The 26,595-nt window shown below is 35.1% G+C and overlaps 1 protein-coding gene across 1 annotated transcript in view; it reads left to right on the top strand.

Moving 5' to 3' along the window:
* RALGAPA1 (Ral GTPase activating protein catalytic alpha subunit 1) overlaps positions 1-26,595 on the top strand; it is a 131,625-nt gene that overhangs the window by 34,205 nt on the left and 70,825 nt on the right. Inside the window, exons 16-26 of the mRNA XM_026849293.1 lie at positions 6-167; positions 5,331-5,471; positions 11,615-13,183; positions 15,071-15,195; positions 17,414-17,630; positions 18,731-18,907; positions 22,401-22,553; positions 24,075-24,268; positions 24,386-24,484; positions 24,595-24,750; positions 26,211-26,339. Coding sequence (XP_026705094.1) covers positions 6-167; positions 5,331-5,471; positions 11,615-13,183; positions 15,071-15,195; positions 17,414-17,630; positions 18,731-18,907; positions 22,401-22,553; positions 24,075-24,268; positions 24,386-24,484; positions 24,595-24,750; positions 26,211-26,339 — 3,122 coding nt within the window. The remainder of the gene's footprint in view (positions 1-5; positions 168-5,330; positions 5,472-11,614; positions 13,184-15,070; positions 15,196-17,413; positions 17,631-18,730; positions 18,908-22,400; positions 22,554-24,074; positions 24,269-24,385; positions 24,485-24,594; positions 24,751-26,210; positions 26,340-26,595) is intronic.

Genomic DNA, 26,595 nt, shown 5'->3' on the forward strand with positions numbered 1-26,595 from the left:
TTCAGGAGTTGGGCATGAATTCCCAAAATCTTCCGTTGATAAGTCCTTTTCTAGAGGCTGGAGCCGTGATCAGCCTGGACAAGCCCCAATGAGACAACGCAGTGCTACAACCACTGGCTCTCCAGGAACAGAAAAGGCAAGAAGCATAGTACGGCAGAAAACAGTTGGTATGTATCTGTAAAAGCTGATACAAGTGACATTTGAGAAAGGACAAGGAATTAATAACTGATTTTTATAGCAACGTGGATAACTTCTGTCCACAAGGTATATGATCTATAATAGTTAAATATGTGAATTATGCAGCCTTATGTGCTTTGAGTGTAGCTGAATAGCTTGTAGTTACTAGAATTATAGTTACTGCTAATGAAAGTAGTGCAGTTGATGTATTAATTCTTTATGAGTTTGATCACATGTTTAACCTGGATTGGAAAAACAATACTGTTACATGTATATGAAAGAGAAAAAAGCTAGAATGGCTTGGGCAATGGTGTGGATAGGTGGATAGTAGAAGGCTTTTTAAGTGTGTGTTTTCATGAACTGTGCACAAAATAAGTTGAGTATTTTCCAGCTGTGCAAAGTGAGAGAAATATGTATATGTCTGCATAGTTTATAAGATGCATTGTCTTTTACTAAACCCTGAATCTTGCATTTTTGAAAGATACGCACAGATGTGTGCAATTCTCCATTTCTGAAGTCATCTGTTTCTTGACTTCATTACTTGCAGATGCTCTTTCCTGTGTTAGAAATGGGTGATGCTAAACTGCTTTAGGTGGATTGCTCAAAAGAAGACTCATACGTTTGTATGATTTGCTTAGAATATCTTGATGTGAACTGGGCTACAAATTTCTTTTAGTCTGTTGTCTCATCTTGGTGATCTTAGTGCTATCCCTTATGTGAAGGAAAATTAAGCTGATTTTACTTTATTTAAATTAAGAGCCTTTTAAGAAGTATCCCTTGCTGTTTTACTATCTCTGTAGTAGTAGTAACTTTGGTCATTGTGTGTTGTTGCTTCAGTGATACTTCTTGGATACATCTACATTCTGACACAGTTTAGAAACTTGGGATGCATACTGGCAGTTGAATATATAATTATGCTAGCTTTTCAGAAATTAGTATTTTCTTTTTCCAAAAATATTTACAATTTTTTTTAAGTCACAGAGGTTACTTAGCCAGAGTTTTTATTTGAATATCCTTCAAAATTCTTTTTTTTTTTCCTCATAAGGCTTTTGTTGGTGTGGGAGAGTGAATTGTTCTGTAAGCAGTGTAGACACGAGAGAAAAGTCACTGTGTTAAAATTTCCTGTCTTTTTCATGCATTCAATTGCTACACAGCTTTTCCTGCATCTCATGCTGACAGCACCTATTTTGACTAAAGTTTTTCTTATGGATCACAGATATTTTAAATGTAATTTCTGCTTCTCTGTAGATAGTCTGTGATGAACTGTTGTGGTGGTTTTGTTTTAAATCTTAATTGTCTTAACAAGGTAAAGCTCATGTTAAAATTTCTCCCTCCCAAATTGTTAATATTTCAGATATTCTGTCAGAAGATTATATTGTTTGGTCAATTTATTAATGATTTTGTTTTGCTCCTATTTGAAAGATGGCTATTTATATGATGTTAGCCCTAAAATGACTGAAATTTTTTCTAATCAAGCTATATATTGACCTGGTTAGCTGCAAACTAATCTGATTTTAGTTTCATTGTACTTTAGCTTCCATGGTTTTGTTCCTTTCCTTCAATTATCTTACATATTTGATATTAATAAGCCGAGTTTGTAACCAGTTAAAATTTTAGCTCTATTCATATTGTTGAATACCATTTGTGGGCAAGCATCACAGGATTAGGATGATTTTAAAAGATGAAAAGCCCCAAAAGAGTTGCTAGAGCCAGAATCCCGAACTCTTCAGGTTTTTTAAATGTTAATGAAGAATATATTACAAAAGCATATGTCCTGTCTGCAAACAGTTCCTTGTTATTGTCTCTTGGGTCTGCTAAGAGTGCTGTTTGGATGCTTCTTAATCTGTGCCAGTAAACACAGGGTCACATAATAAAAAGAACTGGTTTGCAGTCACAATAAGTAAAATTTTCTATAGAACATTTTGCTGGTCAGATCTTCTGCTTCAATTTAACATTAGCTCTACAAGATAATTCTGGAATTGAGTCAGACCTCAGATATGTTGCATGGTATCTGATATGTAGTATATTTCCTCTGATTGTGAGCAATATACTCTATATCTGAGTAGGGGGGATGTGCATGTTGAATATTTTATGGTAAGAAAAAGCTGGGGTTTCTTTTTTAAATGTTTTATGTTGTACACATTTTGTGTACATCTGTGCACCTCTATTTTTTGAGCCATCCTCATGCCAGCACACATTTATTGCTGCACCAAATTTGTGTATGTGTGTAACTCAAATAAAAATCATAGCTTTTCTGATATGCGGTGTGTACATTTTTAGCCTGAACTTATGTAAAGTAATTTTTGGAAAAGGGCCTTTAAACATGATATGCATATGGGTTGAAAAATCTTCTGTAGGGCTAGACACAGAATTTGTGGTTTAGACAGCAGATTCTAGTCTTATAAAAATATTGGATCAGAGAGAATTTACTTTATCTATTGTTCTGCTTTTGTCTATAGACAACAGTGGAAGGTTATAAACTGTCAAATATCTAGTCCACGTTCTGGTATTGTCTGCCTCAACTACTTAATTCAATGGGACACATCTTATTTAAAATAATTCACTGAGATCACATTTTCCTTTTACAGCATCTCAAAGTTAATTTTGCTTTCAATAATAATAAACTGTAATTTTTCCTTCAGAAGTTTCTGTTACCTTCCAAATTTTAATTGGGTTGTTCTGATCCCCCTTGCTAGTATCAATGTAATATGGTGGAAAAGATCCAGTCAATTTACAAGGGATACTTTATGTTAAGATTTGTAAATAAGACAGTATCTAATCTCAGAAGCTTGGTTTATTTAGAATCATAGAATCATTTAGGCTGGAAAATACCCTTAAGCTTTACTATGTAGCTTGTTACTTTTTCTCTTGCCTACATTCAATTTAAGATGCACAGTGATGAATGTAACACATCTAACTATCACTGTATCCTGCATTTTTTTATTGTATCTCTTAAAGAGATGTTAAAGCCTTACACATAATTGCCTTTTTTAAAAAAAAAAAACAACCTAAACAGTTTCTGTCTTTGAAGTCCTGAGGCTTGGACAACAGGCCCAAACCAGAGCTGACCTGTAGATTATTGTACTAAGTTATAACAAGCCACTTATGCTGATGTAGAAGGTGCTAAAGCGTTAAAATACTGAAGCCTTAACAAAGGGCCCTGAGCTGAAGCTGCTAACTTAGCATGTGGTCATTAACAAAAATTTAAACTCACTAGTGAAAGATGCAGCTTAAACAGAATATAATCAGTAGTGAGGATGAAGTGCTGAGAGTATCCAACTTTCCTTTCCCAGCTTCATTCAAGGCTGAGTACCCAAGTATTTGGCCGTGTTGGAAACTCTCTTGGTTTCCCCCATGGCTTGAGCCCTGGCCAGGCTTTGGGTGGAATCCAACAAGAGAATGAAACCAGATATTTTCCGCTCAAAACAAAGGTGCCAGGTATTCTGGCTTGCTGATTTTTGGTATATAAGGCTGGACCCTCGTGCTGCCGACTTTGGAAGCCTCACCTACAAGTGGACACATCACGTAGGACTTCCCACTTGCCGGGACAGGCTCTCCAAATCCTCGCTGCAACTGGGGCTGCCCAGCGACTGTGGGTCTGGATGTTGGTAACATGTAGGTGGTGAGGGATCTTTCTTAATCACACTTCTCTCTCTCATGTAGTAATGATTTGATGCATTACCCCATATTTTCTGATTTGTTGCTTTAGGTGCATTATTCTGCATTTTCTTACTGCATGTTTTCTGTATTGATCTCTTACATTATTTAGTTGTCACCAGTAAAATGCGCCTACTCTTTTCACTCTCGTGTCTGAGTTTAATTGGTATCCTTAATCAGCAAAACAGTCTTACAAACTGTTTAATAGAGAATGGCTTCAGTCTTAAAACATCTCTTTCTGAATTGTTTTTTCAAACTGATGTTAAGACTTCAATTAAGTCATGCTGCATTTGTCAAATGTGTTTTATGCTCTATGTACATTGACCTACCCAAGTTATCTGCATGTTGCCATTGTGGACAATTCTTTAACCTGATTTAGAAGTGTGATGTGCTCAACTTTCACTGCACTTCTGATTCCCATACAGATCAGGAGCACTAAGATTCTGAGTCTACATTCCATGTTGTTTTGAAAACATATGTAGAAAAGTTCAAAGACTGATTAAATATTGTATTGACAATACTTATGTAAGATGTACTGAAGTTTCCTTAAAAGAAAGCAACCATTTTAAAACAATTTTGAAAGGGAAGCTGCTTGAAACAATGAATATTGCTTTTTGAAGAACTTCAAGTGTATTTTGAGACTGAATGCAGCGTTGCTTCTTGCTATGTCTTACCCTGGCAAAGGAAAACATGTCACAAAGAATCATTTTAAATCTGTTAGAAAAGCTGCAGATACAACCTTGATCCTGATGCCACAATTCTCATGTAAGTTTTCCATTCTGTAGGACTGTTGGCAGGATGTGAAACATGAAATGGTGAATTAGGATCAATTTAGCAAGATTTATCCAGTATCAATTACAAGCCAGATCCTATGCATAAGAAACAATATAATGCTTTTTGTTGTCAAACCATTTCACTTCAGTCACTTCATTTTTAATGTGGAACTATAACAAGTTATATTACAAATTTTTCCACACAGAACTGGTCATTTTCTGCTTATGCTTTTGAATCTCTTTTGGAGAATCATGAATTCAAGAGTATGGGTATGTGTAAAACTCAGAGATGCTTTTTCAGGAGTAAACCAAAGGAAACTAGAAAAATGCAAATGTAGTGTAAGTTATTTTTTCTGTTAAAAAATTTCAAGTTCTGAGTGCTTGTCGAGTGACTTTAACTTTGATTTTTCAACCCCTGATGCAATGGGAAAAAAAGTGTTAATTAGTTTCTTGATTTTGAATGCAAAATCTCTGTAATCGTCATAATAAAGGCATTGTTGCTGCTTTACATAAAAGTTAAAAACTTAAAATGTCTTATGTGTCCACTGATTTTTTTCTTTCTTACAGCTCTGCCAATATCTGCCGTGCTGAAATGTTTTAATTTTTGAATTTTCTTCCTTTTTATCTTTGTTTTCTCTGTTGCTGCTTTTTCTGTGACACAAGCCTTTCATTATAGTCACTCTTCTTTTTTCCTTCCCCACTTCTTTCTTTTCCTTTTTAAAGCCATGAGAAGCCGATCCATTGGTGAATGTGCTCTGCCATCGGCCTATATACGCAGTGCTAAAAGTGCTCCTGTTCTGATCCATACTTCCAAACCCTTCTTGCCTGATATTGTTCTCACTCCCCTTTCTGATGAGCTTTCAGGTAGTGCCACCTCTGCTAATTTCTGCACCCCCTTTATCACTTTTTTAAACCTTCTGCTTTCAAATTCTGCTAAATCATTAAATTTTTCAAAGTAAAAATACTTGGGGGATGGGGGGAGAGGGGAAGAGATTAAGAATGAATATTTTGAGTTATCTAAAATACCATGCTATTTTGCAATTCATTCTGGAACTGTTAGAAGTTAGTGCTGTGCCAATGTTTACTATCATAAACATGAAAATTAGAGAAATCTCTTGCTTTTTCAATTTATTGGTAAGCGGTAATATAGCATCTGTCTACCAGAGAGTACAACTACTCTAAAGTTTTTATTTGTGATGAGTGAGGGAAGGAAGAACAAAATTTTACTTCGTTTTACCATTTACATCTTTCTACGTAAATTTCTGAATTCAGTGTCATTAAATGCTGTTTGGACAACCATGATAATGATACACTTTAGCTCCCATGAAAAAAGACTCTCTGAAGTATATGGTATCATGTAATACACTTCACAGTAAGCCTGTTTTTCATTAATATATAAAAACATTTTAAAAATCTATAAAGTTTGGAATTTTGAAGTGCTGTATTTTGGTGGTGTTTTCCAAATGATCCATTTTTTACAGAGTTGTAGTTTTCCTCAACATTTGGTCTAACAGGGTGGTTGGCTAGAAGTTTGACAGTAGCTTTCTTTGGATAATTGTCTTTGAACAAATAGATTCAATAATTAGAATTAGCACAGATTTTTAAAAATGCATCCATGAAAGTTTACAGATTTTTTTTCATGTGCTCTAGCCATTACATAGGTGTAAATTAGTATGTTAAGGCTGACAGTCGTATTATGCCTTTGTCTCTGTGACTGAAAAAAGGAGAAAGCATAGTGGGAAGACAATATATATAGTCAAAACTGTGTACAAATATAAGGACTTAATGGCATTGATTTTTTAATGGAAGATATGTTCTTTTTTTATCTTTTCTGACCCTCTGCCTGTCTTTGCTACCCAAGAAGTACCAAGAACTGTATTTTTATAATTGTATTTTGTTACGTGTCCAAAATTAAGTCTTCTTGTTGTAAACAGAAACTTGGTGTCTTAGTATTCAATCTGAAAACATACAGAATCAGGAAAGTTCAACGAACCCACCCTAGAGATGCCAGACTTTCACAATGAAAAATTATGAAGTATTTGAATGCAAATCTTGACAACACAATGAATAATAAAATACAAATTCTGTGTAATAAAATAACACATCAATGCAAAAGATACATCTCTTCTGAGATATAAATTATTAGAAGATAGGGCTTTTTATAGGAAAAATACATGAACAACACATTAGAAATAGATCTAACCTGGCTATAACATTGTTGGAAATAGTCAATTCTTCATGCAGAAGGGAATGAGCTTTCACAGTGAACTATTATTTTGTCATGTAGTCATTTATACTTAATTATCCTGCTTAAAGAAGGCAAAAATGCTTTTGCAGTCAATTTTACCATCCATATTTCTGAAAAGTCCTGGCTTGCATCTTTCCTCTGATGTGTCCCAAACCTGATGGCTGTCCTGCTATTATGCTTTCTGTTGATATCCCATACAAAAACTGCATGACTAACATAATTCTTAAAAGTGAAATAATTTTACAGACCTTTGCACTTCTAGCATAGAAAATGTCCTAAGTGCTTCTTGGTTTTGGTGTCTTCTCAAACAGATAGGTGTTGAAGGTGATAGCTTCATGATGTGCCCAAGAATCTTGAACATTGCCTTGAAAAAACTCTAGTGAAGAAAGCAAGCTGTTAGAGTGTTGATAGGGAAATAGTAGAGTAAAGGAGAAACTATCCACTGGATCAGGGTGCACTTTGCTCTTTTAATTTTCTGCATTTTTTATTACTCTGTCTCTTTTTTTTTTTTTTTTTAAACATGGAGTGTTATAATTTCCCTTGCCTTTTCCTCTTACAGTAAGTACATTCTTTTCTAGAAGCTGCTTGTGTCCAGGTGTACAACATGTAATTTGGAAAGTAAACAAATTTTTTCTGTCATAAGCGTGCTTTAGGTAATGAATGATTTTTAGCTAGCTGTGACAGCCCTTCCTCTTATTTCACAATTATATGAACATCCCTGTTACTCAGACTGACTTTTGGATTCAACACAACTCGAAGGAGAGGCTATTTCAAATGATGCCTACAGAATAGGATGTCCTAATCTTAGGTTTTCTGAAGTAGTATTCAGCTTCTTTTTAGCTGTGAAACTCCTCATTGAAAGTGACTCACTGAACACTGGTGAATTTTTATGGGTAGTCCAAAAGAAAGCAGTTATGCCAAAACCTTTGTCTATACAGTACAGTATATTAATTTTCAAGAGTAAGGCAGAACACCTCACTATAATTTGTTATTTATTGAGACATAATTCTTCTGCTTGAAGATCAGTCAGTAGGTTAACAAAATTTATTGTAAGAGCTCAATATTGACATCTAGTAATCTAGCATCATAGAGAATGCTGTTCCGAAGATTGTAATTCCTTCATGTAGTTTCTTAGTTGTGCTGTATTTCCATGTGCAGAATATTTGAAACTTTTCAAATAGGATCCAGAAATTGGAAGTGGAGATTTATACTTTAAGATGTTTAACTAAACAGTAAAGTTATTCAGTATAGTGCAATTGTTGGAAATCTGCAATATTTCTAAAAAGAACTTTTCTTTTAACCTGTTAGAATCATTCACAGAATAGCAAAATAAACATTAATTCCCGGAACTGTTGAGGTACAAGACCACTTGTGAAAAACAATGTCAGTGAGATGTAGGCAAGATTCCTGGAAGCAGTGGACCACAATGTCAGACTAATGAATTGCAGGTGACAGATTTTTCCATATCCGCTGGGACTAAAAGAATCAAAGAAAGTATTAAGATGAAAGGGAGACATATATTAGGCCTTTACTACCTTGCTCCCTAATCAGTAAGTAATCATTAAGATGAAATATAAAGAAATCATATTTGTAATTTCAATACAATTGTAATTATTCTTTATTCCCAGAAACTCACAGAAGGAGAATCTAAATGAAAGCTGAGAAGCAAAACATGGTATTTTTCTCCACTTTCTGAACTAACTTTCCATGATAAAATATAATCGTGTCCCATCATTATATGGGAATCTTCTACTTGCACTCATGTGGTCTTGCCAGAATGTGTCTCTCCATGAGTTTGTATTTTAGCCTATCTCACTCACACTTGATGCTGAAAAACTACTTTTCTGCCTTCTAGCAGAAAAAGGAGAGGTAAGGTTGATTTAAGGGAAGTTGTGATTGGGTGAGATTTCTAGAACTACCAATTTCATTCTCTTCCTCGCTGTAACGTATTAGGAACCAGGACAGCGTTTTTCCTAAGTACATGCACTGTGTCAGATACACAGCCTTATGGTGTACAATTGCAATGTAGTTAGTGAAAACTCCTTAGGGACTGATGGTATCCCAGTTTCACTGTATACCTGTGTGCAAGGGTGAGCCCTGGTTGTGAAGGAGCTGTTCATTTGGGTTTTTTAAACATTGTCTGTATTTTCAGTGCTGATATTGCAACAGTATATTTTTTATTTCCTTAATTTAGTCCTCTGTTCTACAAAAAAGAAATCTCTGTTGGCACAAGCACTACATACTTGTTTGAAAATGTTTGTGTACTTGTATGTGCTAATCATATGTACATAGGCACCTAAAATTAATACTGGCTCAACACTGAAATAAATCTAGCTGAATTTATTTCAATTTGTGGAGCTGCTTGGCATGCATTTGGAGTTCTCCATCCAGTAATTTTAACATCCTAGAAAATCATAAACGCTGCATGCATGCACAGTATGCAATCCTCAAGCTGCTGCTTTAGATAAGATTGAGTTTATGAAAGACATGAAAGATGCATATTGAAGGCTCAAGATGAGATCAGTGTATCATAGTTACATATATTAATTATATATTAATCTCATATCTATCACTATCGTACATATTTTTGACCAAATCCTATGGTCCTTTCTTCGCAGCTGTAAGAAATAGCTTTGAGTATATAAACATAATTTGTGTTAATCTCTGCCTAAGTCAATAGAGTTTGAAGTAACGGTTACAACTAGAGAGAGAGACACCATTCATTTCGGAGGGTGTTCATTCATATAGTTAGTAATAAGTGAAGAAGACCAGTGATGAGAAATTTGTTGCTTATCAAAGCTGAAAAGAGAGGAAGGGGATAATAAATTGTGCTGTATACGATGAATTTCCATTCATGTTTATTTTCTGAAATAGCTTGGATGTCTACTCTTTTTCCAATATAAGCCTCTCTATTTCCTGTCTAATCGCTTCTTTACAGTTCAGTAAACTTTGTATCACGTCAGATTTTAATTTTCAAATTTTAATTTCTCTGAAAAATTGAGTATGGAAATCCACTTTTCATATTCTTCCAACACATACATTTAGTTAAGTAGAGATGTATCTCATTCCTCCAGTTTATATCCTTTGCTTAGAAGGAAAATATGAGAAAATCCAGCTCCAACAATCTCAGAAAAGTTTTTAAGGTGACTTAAGATTATCATTATTAAATATTACTGAAATAGATATAGAGATCCATGAAATAATAATTTGAAATATTTTAAAATTAGTTCAACATTGTTCAACATAGTTTATTTTGGCATCAGATTTAGGGGAGGGAAAGGGGCTTAAATTCTGTGCTGATTTTAAGTAAAATCACCACTGCAGTCCTGAAGATAAATCCTCTAGATAGAACCACAAGGTAAGTCAGTTTATTGTGGCAAGTAACTCGAGTTGGTGTTGTTTTTCCTGGATTTAAAAGCATAACTACAATTGTTTAACTGGTAGATAGTAAAAAGTAAATCTGGGGAATAAAGAATTCTATAAAAAAACAAAACCAACAAAAAATGAGAACGTTGAGAAAGCTGTTTCTACCTTACTGTTCAAGTACCTATCCCATAAAAAGACTGCAAGGGCAGTGTCAGTTCTTACAATTAGTTGAATTGTCTGTAAGAGATACTTAGTCTTGCCTACACTGGTGGTTTGATAGTATGTAATGTTCCTATAACATTATCTGGAAATCTGAGAAGGAGCATGAAGGTTCTTTATTTTGGTGTATGATGTGAAGTGGACTGAAGATACTTCTGTACAGTTCCTAGATTGATCCATGTTGGAACTGTAGCTTTCATTAGAGTTAACTATGATTTGTACTGATGCTAACATATTAGCAGTCTAAACAGAGACAAGGAATCACTAATTTAAATAGTCACAACATATGTTCTGGTCTTTCAATATACAAAAGTGGTTTTACTGTAATGTTAACTGTTGTGAAGCTACAGGATGTTTTTCAGTACCAGAGTTCTTAATTTGGACAGTATCATAAATGTTGCATTTGCATGTGTAAAGCTGGAAGAGGGGGAGGTAAGCCTTCATCAAGTATGTAGTTTCTCATTTTGAAGATGAGAGACAAAACATCCTTCTAGGGCAAAAGGGTATAATCTTCAATCTGTTATGTACAGTCATCTATTCCATATAGGGCCAGCACTTTCCTATCATTTAAAAGCCTTAGTCTTTAGATATATAGTATATTACATATGCCATTATTTTCATAATCATATGATAGTATTCTCTATTCAGTAATTTATATATATTCATACAAGTTATGAAAAAGTAATACTTTTCCACTTCAATAGACATTTCTAATTTTCCAGAAAACTTACTTGTTCTCTTTGGAGTTGTGCATTTTTCTGAAGATGTAAATTCCATGAAGGGTACTACTGTTAAGCTAATCTGTATTCCAGGTAACCGTTGCCTGAACAAGCTAGCTGGAATAATACTGGTTGAATTATTGAACTTATTGGCACAGCCCTAGCTTTAACTGTATTTCCAAACGTTCCATGGTCTCACTGTTTGTTCTCATGCATGTTAACCTATAAAACTGTGTTCTGGTGGTCTAACTCATTTATACTGCATTCTGTACTGGATAATATGTGCGTGTGTTTTTAACACTCTAGTACTGGAAAAAGTATTTTTGTTGTACTTAAGAAAACAAGGCTCTGGACTTTCCCGGCTTTTAAAGTCACATAATTAGGATGTAGTGGTAAATAAATATTGTCTCTGTATGTAAATTTTAGTGCATGTTACATATACTTTTTTTCTACAGACATTGATGATGCTCAAATTCTTCCACGACCATCTCGAGTCAGACATTTTTCACAGAGTGAGGATGCTCCAAGTGAAGTTTTTGGTGCATTAAATGAGGAACAGCCACTGCCACGAAGCAGCAGCACCTCTGACATCCTGGAACCATTTGCAGTTGAACGAGCCAAAGGTGCAGTTCCTGTCATTGACAGTTCATCCCATCATGCTCCAAGCTTACAAAGTTCCACTGAGACCTCTTCAATGCATAGATCCACTGAAAGCCATATCACTGATACAAATAGCAGAGAGTCCTCCTTGGAAGTTGGGGATAGTATTTATGACCATCTTTGTCATTTAATAGGGCCAGTAGAATTTGCAAACACAGCCTTTGAACAAAGCCAATATGTTGACCTTGAAGGTGAAGATGATCTCCTTTCCTCTCTGAGAGAATATCTTAAAGAAAAAGAAGAACTTTGCAGTAACTCTGAGATAGATAAATGTGAGGCTTCTGCTCACGAAGTTGATACGTCAGTAAATAGGAATGATAGATTACCACTGGATGGATTAGAAAATAGAGATCAGACTGGTCAATGCACGAATAGCATCACTGTTACAGAAAGAGCTGATAACACAGAGCTGCACCTAGAACAAAACCAAAGTGGCTTTATAAGTAATATTGCACCTTCTCAAGTAGACATTTTTACAAGAAATCAAGCGCTTGATAAAGCCAGACAGTTAAATATTGATAAACAATATGAAAGTGTGTTTGATCATGGGTCAAGTAGTCCTAGCAGCAAAGAAGGGAAGAGATACCTGTACAGGCAAGCAGCCACTGAAGCTGATGTAGATTTAGTTGCGGAAGCAGCAGTAGCTGAAAAGCATAAAAGTGCCCAGTTTAATGAAAAAGTAACCAACTCACGTGTTATGCATGCAAAGAAAATTCTTCCTAAAGCACCAGTTAACCCTCAGATGCCTCACACCACAGGCACAAGCAAACTGTCACCAACTAAAAGGAGTATATCTGAAACTGTAAGTCATAGGGCCAAAATCATGAAAATAACGACTAAAAAGAGAAATAGTGTTCATGTTACTTTTAGGCCATCTACTGAATCGATTCAATTTTACAATCCTCTTGAGAGCAAAGAGGCAGCTTGGAAAGCAAGACTTCGTAAACTCAGTGGCTTCAGTAGTAGCAGTAGTGGTAGCAGCAACAGCACTACCAGTGCAAGCACCAGCTCATCAGCTGTCACAGAGCTGGTTAGACCTGGAATATATAGACCTCTAGATGCAATCAATGCTGCATCAGCTGGCAGCAAGCAAATTAAGGAATCTACAGAAACTCAAGCAGCCATGTTGCAAAAAGAAGCTATTGCAGTTAATCAGTTCCATAATCGTAGTGCCTTTAGAGCATCAGGTCAGGAGTCAGCACAACAGCAGGGCTCCCTGGGTGGTGTTTATAAAACTGTTGTACATGCTCTTTCGAAGCCGAAGGCAAATGTTTCCCCACAGAGGCAGAACAGAATGCCAGCAGAGGCTCCACTGAGGGATCTGTACAGTCATGTAATGGGCTATTTTGGAAGGAAAGCTGCAGGTGAGCACTAACAGTGTGCAGAGCGCAAAAGAAGAAAGGCAGCAACAGTTTGGCTTTAATGCAATTGAAGCAAGCTCTGATAAGCAATCAAAAGGCTTTGGGATGATCACTGCTTTCCCTGTTTGGTTATGCATGCGCCTACAGCCAGCTGATTTTTCTCCCAGCATAAGTTACTTTTACATACTTTAAATTACTAATTTCCCTTTTCAAGATATTTAGTTGAACCTCTTTGCTGCTGAAGACCATCAGGTTAGGGAAGAGGAAGAGACAGTAAATGACCTAATAAAGGATTATGCCCTGAAAGTTTTGAATTTTCATCTACCATGCAGAGCCTTAAAATTTAGCCTGCTGAACGATTGGCATATGCTATTTTATCAGAATTTGCTGTTCCACTCTGTGTGTAGTTTGTTTGTCCAGAAGGACCTGGCTCTGGACCAGCTAGGTTGGACTTAATTGTATTTCTGGTTCATTTAGTGTGTTTTCTTCTTCCTCCTCCTCCTCCTCCTCCTTTTCCTCCTCCAAAACAAAGAAGCCCCTCAAATTTAAATTTGGAGATCAGCTTAGATAACTTTTTTTAAATAGTCTGAAACAGAAGTCTATTACCAGAATGATTTCATTACAACAGTTCTCTGTAAGTCTAATCATAAAGTTTGGTTCTAGTCTTTCAAAACATGCTGTAGGCCTTTCTATATTCATTCATCAAATTGGATACAGTTATATCTTAAATTGCTTTCTTTTTTCTTGGAATCATGGATGTTCATGAAGGTCTCATGATAAGTCTTTCTCCTACTAACTGTGAGACCTCTGTGGACTGATCAAAAAAGGCCATCACTAATATCCATTGTCTTAGTTCATATAACCTTAAGAGAACAATGAATTAACTTTCAGCAGTAATGTAGGTTTTCTTTTTTCCCATTGTTATGCTGGCATGATTAACAGAGGATTCTGTAATGCATCCTGCATCGAGATGTTAATGCCACCTGAGGGCAGTCTTTGTAAGCATAGCACCACGAGATTGTGACTGTCATGGGTCTCAAAAAAACTGATTTGCTCCACTGTAGAATCTAGACTTCTGAAAAACAGATATTGAGAAAGCACTAATTTTAGAAGTACCTTTTATTTAAAATCTGTAACAGTTAACAGAGCCTATTATTAGTATAAACTACACTGTGGTTTTATGAGAGATGACACTGAGGGAAAAATTCTTATAGACAAAACATGAACTGGAATAACTTGAAGACTTTAAAGGTGAAGATCATGAAGTCAGGTGTAACAGCCACAGTTAAATATGAACAGTATAGTTATATCAAAAATACAACACTGATAAATGAGTGAACTTAATTGTTCATAACCATTGACCATCCAGAGTTTGACTTTTCATTCCATGTGTGAGCCTGTAATTTTATTACATAACATTTTCTTTGCACTATTTATACTAACTGTATACAGTGCTATGTTGACACTTGTCATTAGTACATATTACAACCTTGTTTACTTTTTCCAATACATTGCTCTTCATTAGGAATGCGATGAAGGAGGAGCCTGTAGGAATCATAAAATTTTTAGAATTTATTACTTATTTGTCATGATATGAAGAAAAAAAATGCTGTATCCTTAAAGCATTAACAACTTTGAGTAGTGCTTACCTATAAGCTTCTTGCTCTTGAAGGTGGTACTGGAAATCGACTAACCCCTGCTTAGTGGGAAGAAGAAGCCGTACTAATTCTTGAAGTAGAATCTGCTTTAAAAGAGAAAAATTCTTAAAATGCATGTTTGGCAATTTTGATTTTATATCTGTTAATTAGCAGGTTTTTTCATATGTTACCTTTTGTTTTGAAAATGTCTTGATGTGTTCTTTACTATAAACAGTTGTCCATTTGTTTTTAGCTAATAGAGAGGACATGAGTCAAAAGCTGCACCCTATTGATAGTGATATTGGCAGTAGCAATGCAAATGTTCCTGACCTAATGGATGAATTTATAGCTGAGAGACTCCGCAGTGGTAGTGCACTGGTAAGCATTTACACTTCCTACATTTCAATATATAAGTCTGCATATATGCATGAACTTATCAATGACATTATACATAAGTTCACTAAAATATTTTTCTCTGGATTTTATGAATCAGAAAGAATTAAGAACATCACTTAAATGATTCCTTGCTTTTGATATAGCTTCATGTCATTTTGTGCCATTTTATGCTATATGTCTTTTCATATCTATTGAATCTTCATTGTGGAAACAATGCAGAAGTGATTATCAGATGAATAGTCTCATTGAATTAAAAGGCCTTAATTGCACCTGTAAAGATCTTTGTTTCTGTACACAAACACTTTCAGAACAATAATTTATATGTAAATTCACAGTCTTCAGTGTGGTATGCAGTTAAGTCTCATGCTGTAGTATGTTACTACACAGGTATAGTCAGTGAAACTGACTATGGAACTACACCGGTACATGTTTTTTCTTCATTTTTTTATTTCACTTACAAGTGTTGAATAATTTGTTGTAAATACTTCTCTGCTAATTGAACCAACTTTTCATAGGCTTTCTTCCTACACTTTTCCAGAGGTGTCATGTTGTTTGGAATGTCATTCATAATGAGAAACCTTAAGTGAAGAATTTCTCATTACTGTTGAATACTTACAGAATGAGACAAGTGATTTGAAGAGATAAGTGTTTTATTAACTAGCAACGAAGGGGGAACTATTAAAAAAAGTTGCAAATGAAGACAGAATGGGTAACAATTTAAATGTAGTGTTTCAAAGTTGTTCAGTTCTTTTTTCTGCTTAGAATTAAAAAAAAAAAATTTAAAGGTCATTTTAAGACATACCCCTGCAGAAAGTTGTCAACAAGTAGTTCATTTGTTGCTAATAAGGGGCAGAAGAAGATTCTTTGAAGTGATTAGAAAAACTTACTTATCATCTTCTATAAATGGCAAGAGAGGACCTATAGAGTTTGTCTAAATGTATACTTTTTTGGTTTTTGTATTGAACTCACATGTATGAATCTTGATTGTTGGTGCAAAGTGTTCTTGTTAGCATGTCTTGAGTTACAATACAAAAATGATAACTTGAAGTCTATTGAAAAAAGTTAATCTGCAAATTAATAAAACAGAAATAATCACTACTGGCCACAGAAGAGAGAAACAGGGGGAATACTGTTTGTTTTCACATAGGTGGGCAAGAATATTGATTATTAATAGTTCAGACAAGAGAATTGATACTTTCCTTAAGTAGTAAAAATCAGCCAAGATGTTTGAATAAGTATTTTGAAGCTGTTACTGATTTTGTAATCTAGCACACAAGAAATAGATGTGCCTTCTTAAAACAGAATACCAACTTACTAAGATGAGTTTTAGGTTGTTATATCTATTGAATGCTAAAACCTTGTATCATTAAAAGCTTGTCAGTCTGTGTAAATCTCTAATTAGAAGCATAGTAAAAGCATAGAGACATAACTGCGTCTAGTGTAAAAGGAAGTAATTTTCAGTCTCATAATGCATAAAGATTTCAAGCCATTTCATAAAATGGTTTTTCTACTTTATCTCTCTTCCCCTCTCAAGCAAGCAGTCCTATCTGTGAAAAAAAATGTCTTGAAGAAAGACTCCAAATAGAACACCACCTTGCTTCTACATGAGCAAATCTATGTGCCTTATTTCTGCCTATGCTGCCTTTGGTGTCCAAGTCAATGCCAAGGTTTTGGCTTAATCATGAAAAAAATAATACATGAATTAGTAAATTCATTTGCTTGTGGTGTCTATTAAATTTTTGCTTATAGCATGGTAGTCTATAAGCCAGAAGACACAAAATTCCTTTTTTTTTTTTTTTTTTTTCCTGATTGTGTTTAGAACCAAGTTTAACAAGTTTTCTTTAGTAATTTAGACATAATATGGAGATAATATACTTTTTACTATTGTTCTTTCTCAAGACTTACCTTATATATGTGCGAGAGGTGCTAGTCTGAATCCTAGCCTTTTAAGGTACGTGCCCAAAAATTCATGGTTTAAAGAAGATTTTTATTTATTAACTTCTGTGACTGCATGTGTTGTTCACTTTCTGCTGCCTGCCTGGGGTTTTGGAAAGTTTTGACTATGTATGTCATATGTTGACAGTTTCTGGTTTAGGTACTTAGGAACTATTTGATACATTCCCAAATGTGAAATTGCTTTTCCATTTTATGTAAATAAGCCATTCAAGATTGTAAGATAATTTGTCTCCTCAATGTTTAGAATGTGACAAGAAGAGGAAGCAGTCCTGGCAGCCTGGAAGTTCCTAAAGACCTTCCTGATATATTGAACAAACAGAACCAAATGCGTCCTATAGATGACCCAGGTGTGCCTTCTGAATGGACATCACCTGCCAGCGCAGGCAGCAGTGACCTCATCAGTTCAGATAGCCACTCTGACTCTTTCAGCGCCTTCCAGTACGATGGCCGCAAATTTGAAAGCAAGTACATTTTTCCAAAAGTGATAGCATTTTTGATTGATTGATTGATTGATTGATTGTGAATTTCCTTTTTTTTAAAAAAAAAAAAGTTAGTATGCCAGCAGTTTTCTGTAAAGAGAGCTTCTTTTGGTTTCCTACTGAAATCATTAAGAAGTTAATGGAGCAAGCAGAGTTCTTGAGAGACCCTATTGTGTTTATAGTATACTAAACAAAACATCACTGGAATGCTACTGTGCAAAAAGCAGAAGTTAGAAAGCAATATTGTCTTCTCCCTGGAGAAATATAAAAATAAAAGGTGACTTGATTTGGAGGTTGTTTAATTATTTTCAAAACATTCAGGTAAAACTTAGTTTAAAGAAGGACTTCAGATATTTTTACAGAAGTGTTTGTGTAACTATAGATGAATCAAGATACTAAATGTAATCTAATGGTAAAATTAGTATGCTTTGTGTAATAACACAGTGCTTTTCATTCATTTCATTTATCCATTCCTACTCTTGTTCAACAGAAGGGGTCATTATCGTTGCTACAAATTACAACCTCGTGTATTATGTAGGAGAGAAATAATGTTTATATGGTAGAATTTATTGAAGAAATTACAGGTTTTAGATACGTAGATGTTATGCAACTAAGTGATGGTATTTAAATCTACATTTCAGCATGACATTTTTTCTTTAGTATTGAAAAAGCCATTTGTTAGAATATCATTTGCCATAATATTTTTAGTTTGAACTTAGTGCTTTAACAACCAACTAGATATTTCTTCCAGCTTGTAAATTTTGCAAATAAATTCCTTAATGTATGTTTCCATAATTTTTACTTCATTTACATGTAGGTGCACTTGCAGCAACTAAACAGAACACAGGGCATACAATAGGAATGCCTTCTCCAGAAGTACAGTCACAGTTTTGTGACAGAAATGAGAATATTCATAATAGTTAATTAATTTCTGCTGTTACATTTTATGTAAATTTTGTAACAGTGTGTTAGGAGACGCACATACAAGTTTTCCATGGAGGACTTGGAGGTTCTGGGCTTTTGTTTTTTTATATTAGTGGTATTTTTAGATTGTAAGTTAATACAACACTTCCCTCGTACAGATTTCAGCTTTGGCGCTGAGGCAGGGACTCCAGCTTCCACTGACGTTGATGCAATTTCAGGACAGCAACAGAGTGCTGAGGAGCAAGAAGTGGCCAGTCTAACTACACTCCACATAGATTCGGAAACAAGTAGTCTCAATCAGCAACCATTGTCTGCTGAAGCTGCAACTATTACTGGTAAAGTAGTTAAAAAAAAAAAAACAACAAAAAAAAACAAAAAACACCCACACCTAAAAAAGGGCATTTATTTCAGAAATTTTTCACCCATCCTGAAGAATGCAAGTTCCAGCTTCTGCAATGAATCTATATTCTGTATAAGATGATTCTTGGATTTCAGTTATTTTTTGATTGCTATTGAAAAGTGATGTGTGAAATAACGTAAGTGGAAAACCTTTGTCTGACTTAAGTTACCCATGTGATCCTTTCCTTGGTGCTGAATGTATTTTAAACCTTTCATGAGAAAATCTATACAATTACCAGGGAGAAAACTCTTACCACATAATTTATACTAGAGCATCCTTCTGTTACTGGTAGTCGAATAGCTAATTTTCAGGAAGAGCTCCTGCCTTAGAAGGCTTTGACTGTGCTCTTTCAAACAAGTGTATCACACTGACATATCATGAAATTCTTTTATATACATCCATCTTAACCTCTCTCTATATTGTCTGTTGTGTAACTGGAAGCTTTTAATTTGCAAAATGTTACTGGGGCATGTAAAATCAGTTTACATTTATGTAATTTAAGAATTATTCTTCTTTTAGTATTTTCCCTGTTGTTTTCTTGAAAAAGTAAGCCTGTTAGGAAAGCAGTGTTTCACAGCCTCAGTTGATGAGCTTGTGGCTCCACCAGTTTACTTTGCAACTGTTTCTTGAGAAAGAGAGAGAATAACAGGTTAACAGTCACCAAGTGGTGCATTTAACGCAAATTGAATGGGCTCCTTTCTGAAAGAGAAAATCTTCCTGTCTGAGGAGTATTTGGAAGATTGGTCTCTTGCCAGATTATGTAAATGAGAAGTAAAGATGTCCATAGTCATTTTCATATTCCTTGTTCCGTAACTGTTACTCACTACCATTCCTGTTACAACCCTGGGAACAAGTACCTATTTATTTGTGAATGCTTATATCTACATACAGTATCTTGTTCTCTGTGAGAAATCAAACTTGGCATTTTCAGAGATATTGAAAAACATCTTTACTTCCCCAGCCACAATTTTCCCTTATTAAAATTGCCTTTCTACTGAAAGAAGCATGGTATTAGCTTTCTTGGACATTGTTGTTCAGTTTGTTCAACAATGTTCAGCTTGACTTTTGTTCTCTTCATTTTTCTCTTTGCAGTGTGCTTGTTGAAAGTTCTCACAGAAAATCTGTTCGTTTTTTGTTTGTTTTTATATGTTAATAATTTCATTACTGTTTGGTATTTTTGTCCAAGTTTGCACTGTAATTGAATTGATAAGATTGCAGTTAATGACTGAGTTGTCCCATTGAGAGATTCTGTGGCTGTCTCTTCTTGTTGTTTGGACCACTGTTTTAGAGAGGCAACTTTTGTGTGTCATGCATTTAGCTGGGTTTCCCGAGGAAGCAAAACTTGTGCAATTATACTGTCTGTCTGTCTCTGACTGTTCTACACCCCCAACAGTGTTTGAGCCCATTGTCTAATTTCTGCTAAATTGACATGTAAGAAAACAGAAGGACATTATTTTCATGAAAGTTTTGTGAAAGGCAGCTATCTAGTGAAAATTGCATGTATGCTGAGTCCCATGACAGGGAGGCTGTAATGTGAATTTACTATATTAGATAACAGCAAATCCATGCAGAAACTCAACCTCAAAACACACATAAGAAACAAGTTTTCAGTGGTTCTACTGCTCAGAAAACTACTTGTTTCTAAATAGCTTTGCTTTGGAGGTTTTTGGAAGGAAAATTTCTTCTTGGTGTATAGGCATTATTTCATCTTCTTAGCACATAATTGAGTTTACTATTGATTGCTGTTTACTAGTCCTAGAACAAGTTGAACCCATGGTAGTCTCAGTCAAATTTGGATCCACATGTGCTGGAGTATCTGTTAGTGCTTCTTAGAAGACTCCAGTAGTTCGGCACATTTGCCATAATTATTTCTGTCCATTCTCTTCCATCATATGAAGGTCTTTCTCTCTGCCTGCCTGCCTGCCTGCCTGCCTGCCTGCCTCCCTCCCTCCCTCCCTCCCCTGCCCATTGTTTCTCTCTGTCTCATTCCCTTTCCTTTCCTCTCTATCTAACTCACCCTCACGTTCTCTCTTCCTCATCACTCTTTCTCGCTCTTTCTCTTCGTCTTCTTTCATCCATCCCCACATAATGAGCAGAATGGAAGAGGAGTAGGAAAAGATTTTTTTAAAACGTCTTTTAAGTGTGTATTTTACTTTATTTTTGTGAGCGTGTGGAAAACAAGCGATGGTAGCGAGAAGAATATCATTACCTGTTGTGTGAAAGAGTAGTCTGTGTGTGAAGCAGTAGTGCCCATCTCCCTGCATTAGAGGCGTTGATTTAAATGATGGTAAAAGCTTCATTGCCTTTGCCATTTAAATCAGATAGAGACCTCTGCAGTTTAACAATGTAATTAAGTTTGTTTACCACAATTTCTGTTCTGATAACACTGACATTTTCTGTCAGGTTCTTTAAACAATTTGTTCTCTTTACAAGAAAGAACACTTTGCAGCCAATAATTTGAAAAAATTAGTATTTTAAAAGACTCACTCTTTCATTGATGTCCCTAAAGTTTAGTTTATCTCTAATACTGAACTTCACATATCATTATAATATTTTTGGGCCCCAGTTACATTATCTAAGGGTTAAAATTAATAGGTTTGAATTCTTCCATTTTAACATGTGCTGATATGTAGGGGGAAGTATGTGATTATCTGTTCTCTTTTTTTCTGTCATCTGACTGTTCTGACCAAACTCAGCTTTTTATAATCATCTGTAGGCAAATCAGGAAGTGAAACTAAGGTAGCACAGAAGAAAAGTACAAGTACTTTCTCCCTCTCTACAGATCTCTTAGTAGTGGAGACAAATAGTTGCCTGGAGAGGATGTTGCTCAGTGGCAATTGTGGAAAAATACCTTTGCAGCACTGCCATTCAAACACTTGTATTTTCCTGTCTTAGAGGAAACAACATCTCTTTAACTTTATAAAACTTTCCCTCCATATGGATTTTCTCAGCCCAACTGGCAGATAAACACCAAAAATTGTCAGTTACTGGTTTGAGCTTTTATTCCTAAATTAACTTGTATGCATCCATAAACCTGGAAAAGCAGCTGTTCCAGGAAAATTTATGCCTAAATGTTTTTCTGGAGAGAAATTTAGGTGAAAAACTGTGGAGATAAATTTGACTGGTTCAGAACACTGAAAGTGCTGCAGAACAAACACATTTTAAATTATTTGAACCTAAAATAGAGCTCTGTTAATCCATTTGCCTATCTGATTTTGATGTTCATCTCTCAGCTTTCATGCATGTAATTTGTTTTCTATTAGAGCACCATTCACAGGGAGATCTGCTTACAGTTTTTATAACTTTTCTTGCCCAGATTTGATATATAGAAGTAGTTCAGTTTTCTTGTAATGTTATGTTTAGACATTTCAGTAGCTCAAGAAAATAGAAAAGGCCTTTAAGGTAACTGTTAAAAATTGCATTTGCAGGCTCTGAAAGTGCTTCTCCAATCCAATCTGCTCTTGGATCCCGATCACAGACACCCTCTCCTGCCACTCTTCATGCAGATCATATTGAGCAGAAGGATCTGCAGCTGGATGAGAAGCTCCACCACTCTGTTTTACAGACGCCAGATGACCTAGGCAATATCTGGAATAGAAAATATAAACCTGTTCTTTCTTTCTTTCCAATGCCATATAGTAAAGTAGCTAGTATTACATCAGTTGAAGACAATCCTGTACATGGTTATTTCATCTGCACTTTTAAAAATATTCAATTAACTTGATTTAAAAGCAAACAAAAACCTTTTGCATTTTATCTTGAATTTCACTGCAACTGTTTGTGTGGACTATTAATCCACTGCTTTTATAATTGTTCTTTTTGATGCTTAGAGTCGTGGCAGCTTAATCTAGTATGTGGCCTGGCCATGGACTGTTTATCATTGATGTACAAATAATAAGACATAATTTTAAAGTAATGTTATAATTTCAACTTTGAAGTTCTGTTCTTTGCCCTTTCATATTTAAAGAAATTTATAATTACTTCAACTATTTTAGCTATTGAATTCTAGGATACATTCACTTTGTAAATGCATAGTTCCCATTTCTCCCATATTTGGTCTCATGGCAACAGAAGAGTGTCTGATATATATTTGAGACCCCTTTCCTTTAAATAGCTTACGAATGGACAGAAATTTGATGATTTTGCTTTGTGCTTTGAAATCTACAGCCTAGAAACCATTAGTGTCTCTACCACAGTGGTCCAGATCTTCAAAACAAGAGGCTATGTGATTAGGCTGAATTCAGATTTAATTTTGATTTTTGTATGCCTGTGGGAGCTGCTAGATTTTCAGAAGATCTTGGCAAATTCTGGTGCTGAGGTGTTTTGAAAATCCACCTGAGAGGGGCAAAAAGGAGATTCTGGATGCGTGCTGCTTTAAAAATGGCTTGTTAGCTAGTTTAGTGTGACTATTTAGCTAGGTTAAGTGTGAGCTGAGTAGACTAGTCATCATAATCTATCAAAGTTTTCTTTGTATGGACAAAATCATCTTCCACCTAAAAAAGAACGTTCATTTGTGTAGCACTGATGTGTAAAGAGAGCTAGGTGAGAGACTATGGTTCTAGGTTACTGAATGTTGTCTCTCCACTCATACAAATTTGCTGCTTAAAGAACAATGGCCAGAGACGCGTTTACTCTCCCCTTTCTCTTCAGTTTGCAGTAAAATACATTCCTAGTAGATTTTAAGAAAAATCATCTTTCTGTTTTTTTGAAAAAAATATAAAGTTGAAATGTAATTTTACTTGGAAGCTGGCAAGTTGAGTTCTGGAGATTCATTGACTCCAAAGAATGTAAACAGCACTTATAAAAGGAGTGGCCTTAGTAGGTCCATCAGATCCTTATTAGAGGTCCAGTAGTGAGTGACCTTAAATGTTATTTATGGAAAGAATATAAGAAACAGGACAATTCTTCCTCTACAGACTTTGATAATAGAGATATAGTTAAACATATCCAGCATAGAGGTGGCTGAATGTGTAAGAAAAAACTTACTCTGAAAGCCTGAGCTTTTTTTCCTTTTTGGTTTTAAGAAACATATTATGTGATACTTATAGCAGAACTTTTTCTGGAGAGGTAGGCCTCACTATACTTTTTTTCTTCTGTTACAGAAACTAGTGAATTCCCCTCAGAATGTTGCAGCGTGATGGCTGGGGGAACGCTTACAGGATGGCATGCAGATGTTGCTACTGTGATGTGGAGGCGAATGCTAGGAATTTTGGGAGATGTCAACAGCATCATGGATCCAGAGATTCATGCCCAGGTTTTTGATTACCTGTGTGAACTGTGGCAGAATCTGGCCAAGGTAAAATAACTGAAACTCTTCTCCAACCTGACCCAATAGGGCAGGTTTTTCACAAAAAAGCACTTTATATATTTCCCTTAAATATTTATATTTTTGTTTTGTTTTTAATAATTGCAGATAAGAGACAATCTTGGTATCTCAACAGATAACCTAACTTCACCATCTCCACCAGTTTTAATTCCACCGCTGAGAATTCTAACACCATGGCTGTTCAAGGTAAATTTGAACACTAAAAAGTGAAACAGAAACAAAAGTTTATGTTAGTGTAGAAGCGTGTTTAATGTAGTTGTTTGATTTATGAATAATAAATATCATTCTAAAACTAGGCAACAATGCTGACTGATAAATACAAACAAGGAAAGCTACATGCTTATAAACTCATTTGTAAGACAATGAAGCGAAGACAAGATGTTTCTCCAAACAGAGATTTTTTAACTCATTTCTACAATATAATGCACTGTGGACTTCTTCATGTTGATCAAGTAAGTTTAATTACACAATTCAGGTTAATATAAATAGTGTAACTAAAATTGTTTTATCAAAAATACTGAATGGATATTCAGCTGAGTAATTTAACTTTGTCTTTGAAAATATTTAAGTGACTGATACTTTTTCTAAACTTTGATAAATGGCCCTCATGTTCTCGGTTGTAATCAGAAATGCTTTTTTTGTGGTCCATGTCAAGCAAATACAAGGAGAGAAAAGGTATTCTTTCATTTTTTTTACTGATTGCATGTAAAGGTTGAAGCATGCAAGAAAGAGAAGGAAACAGATCTGTCTAAGGTCTACTATTCTTCTTGCTCCCTGATGCAACAGTTTAGCTAGTGGGAAAGTAAACTGGGCCCACTGCATTTAAGTAGTTTATGTCTACAGCAAGTACAGAAACCAGCAAACTGAAACATACCGAGTATATCTAATCAATGGGAGTAGATCTTTTTCATAGGTTTTAGTATGAACAAGTCTGAAAATATTGTATGTCTTAAACACTCTTTTTAAAGGCTTGCATCAGAAGTGTGAAAAAGTTGGTTTTGAGAACTTTTTTGAGGAGCAGTTAGAGGCATAGGGAGATCAAAGGTTTCAACAGCTGTTTTCATTAACTGGGCAAAATAGAACTAGTCCAGAATTATTCCACAGATGCCTATGGATAGGGCAGATCTCCAGCTTCTGTCCTCTAACTCTCAGTTTACTCTGCTTTTCTTGCTGGATTGCAAATCTTCCTATAACATATTGCCATTAAGTTGGATATCACTATTCTCGGAGAATTATTCAGAGGAGGAAAAGGGTTATTTTTTTGCCTGTCTGAACTTGATATGTTTTTTAATAAATGAAACATTTTACACTTTTTGAAGAAATTATATCATGTACGTTTAATTTTAAAAACTGCCTCACTAAGTCTACAAGAACATAATATGCTGTGTTGAATAAGTATATACCAGAAATGTAATAAAGCACTTTATTATAGTTCTTTCTTTATAATTTTGTTCCATATGGATATATGTAAGAGGCTAATACCTTTTTTTACAGTCAGATGATACTTGTTGGAGAGGATTAAACATGTTGTTAAGAAGGTACAATAGTTGGTTATCTCACTGTGTCTCTTCTGTACATATTTAAATGAATGGTTAATCATTTGTAGCAATCTTACAAGCTAAATGTAAATGAATATAAGATGTGACATGGTACTGACCTCATACAGTAGTGTCCAAGTTTAAATTGGTCTGTAAGGTATACCACAGTTTACGTACATTAATGTGAGTACAGTTAAGGAATTTATCTTTTTATGGTACTCTTCACTCTGTAGCGAGTGTCTTAATTGCCACAATGAATTTGCTTTCTTGCATTTTTACTTTCTACCTTTGATAAATACCTCCCTTTTTTTTTCATTCATTGTTCATCTTGTTGGTACTCTTGTTTTCCTTTTTTTCCCTTTTCCTTCTGCAAGGATATTGTCAATACAATCATCAAGCACTGCTCTCCTCAGTTCTTTTCACTTGGTTTGCCTGGTGCTACCATGCTTATTATGGATTTTATTGTAGCAGCAGGAAGGGTGGCTGCTTCTTCTTTCCTCAATGTAAGTATTCATCAGTTCATTCTCATTTACATGCTAGTGGAAAGGGTTTGAGACAAAGCTGACCAGTATTTTTAATTGACTAGGGTGTTAACTTGACCCCAAAATTCAGTGTAATGGTTAGCAAATACAGATATTGTCAGTGGTTTATTCTAGAACACTACACATGAAGTCCTCTCCAGAAAATATGTGAAGAATGCATAAATTACTCTTGAAGTAGAGAATCTCCTTTTACTTTAGAATTCTCACAATTGTGACT

The sequence above is a fragment of the Athene cunicularia genome (assembly GCF_003259725.1).
Source record: "Athene cunicularia isolate RWA chromosome 5 unlocalized genomic scaffold, athCun1 chr5_part1, whole genome shotgun sequence".
Taxonomy (NCBI): Eukaryota; Metazoa; Chordata; class Aves; order Strigiformes; family Strigidae; genus Athene; species Athene cunicularia.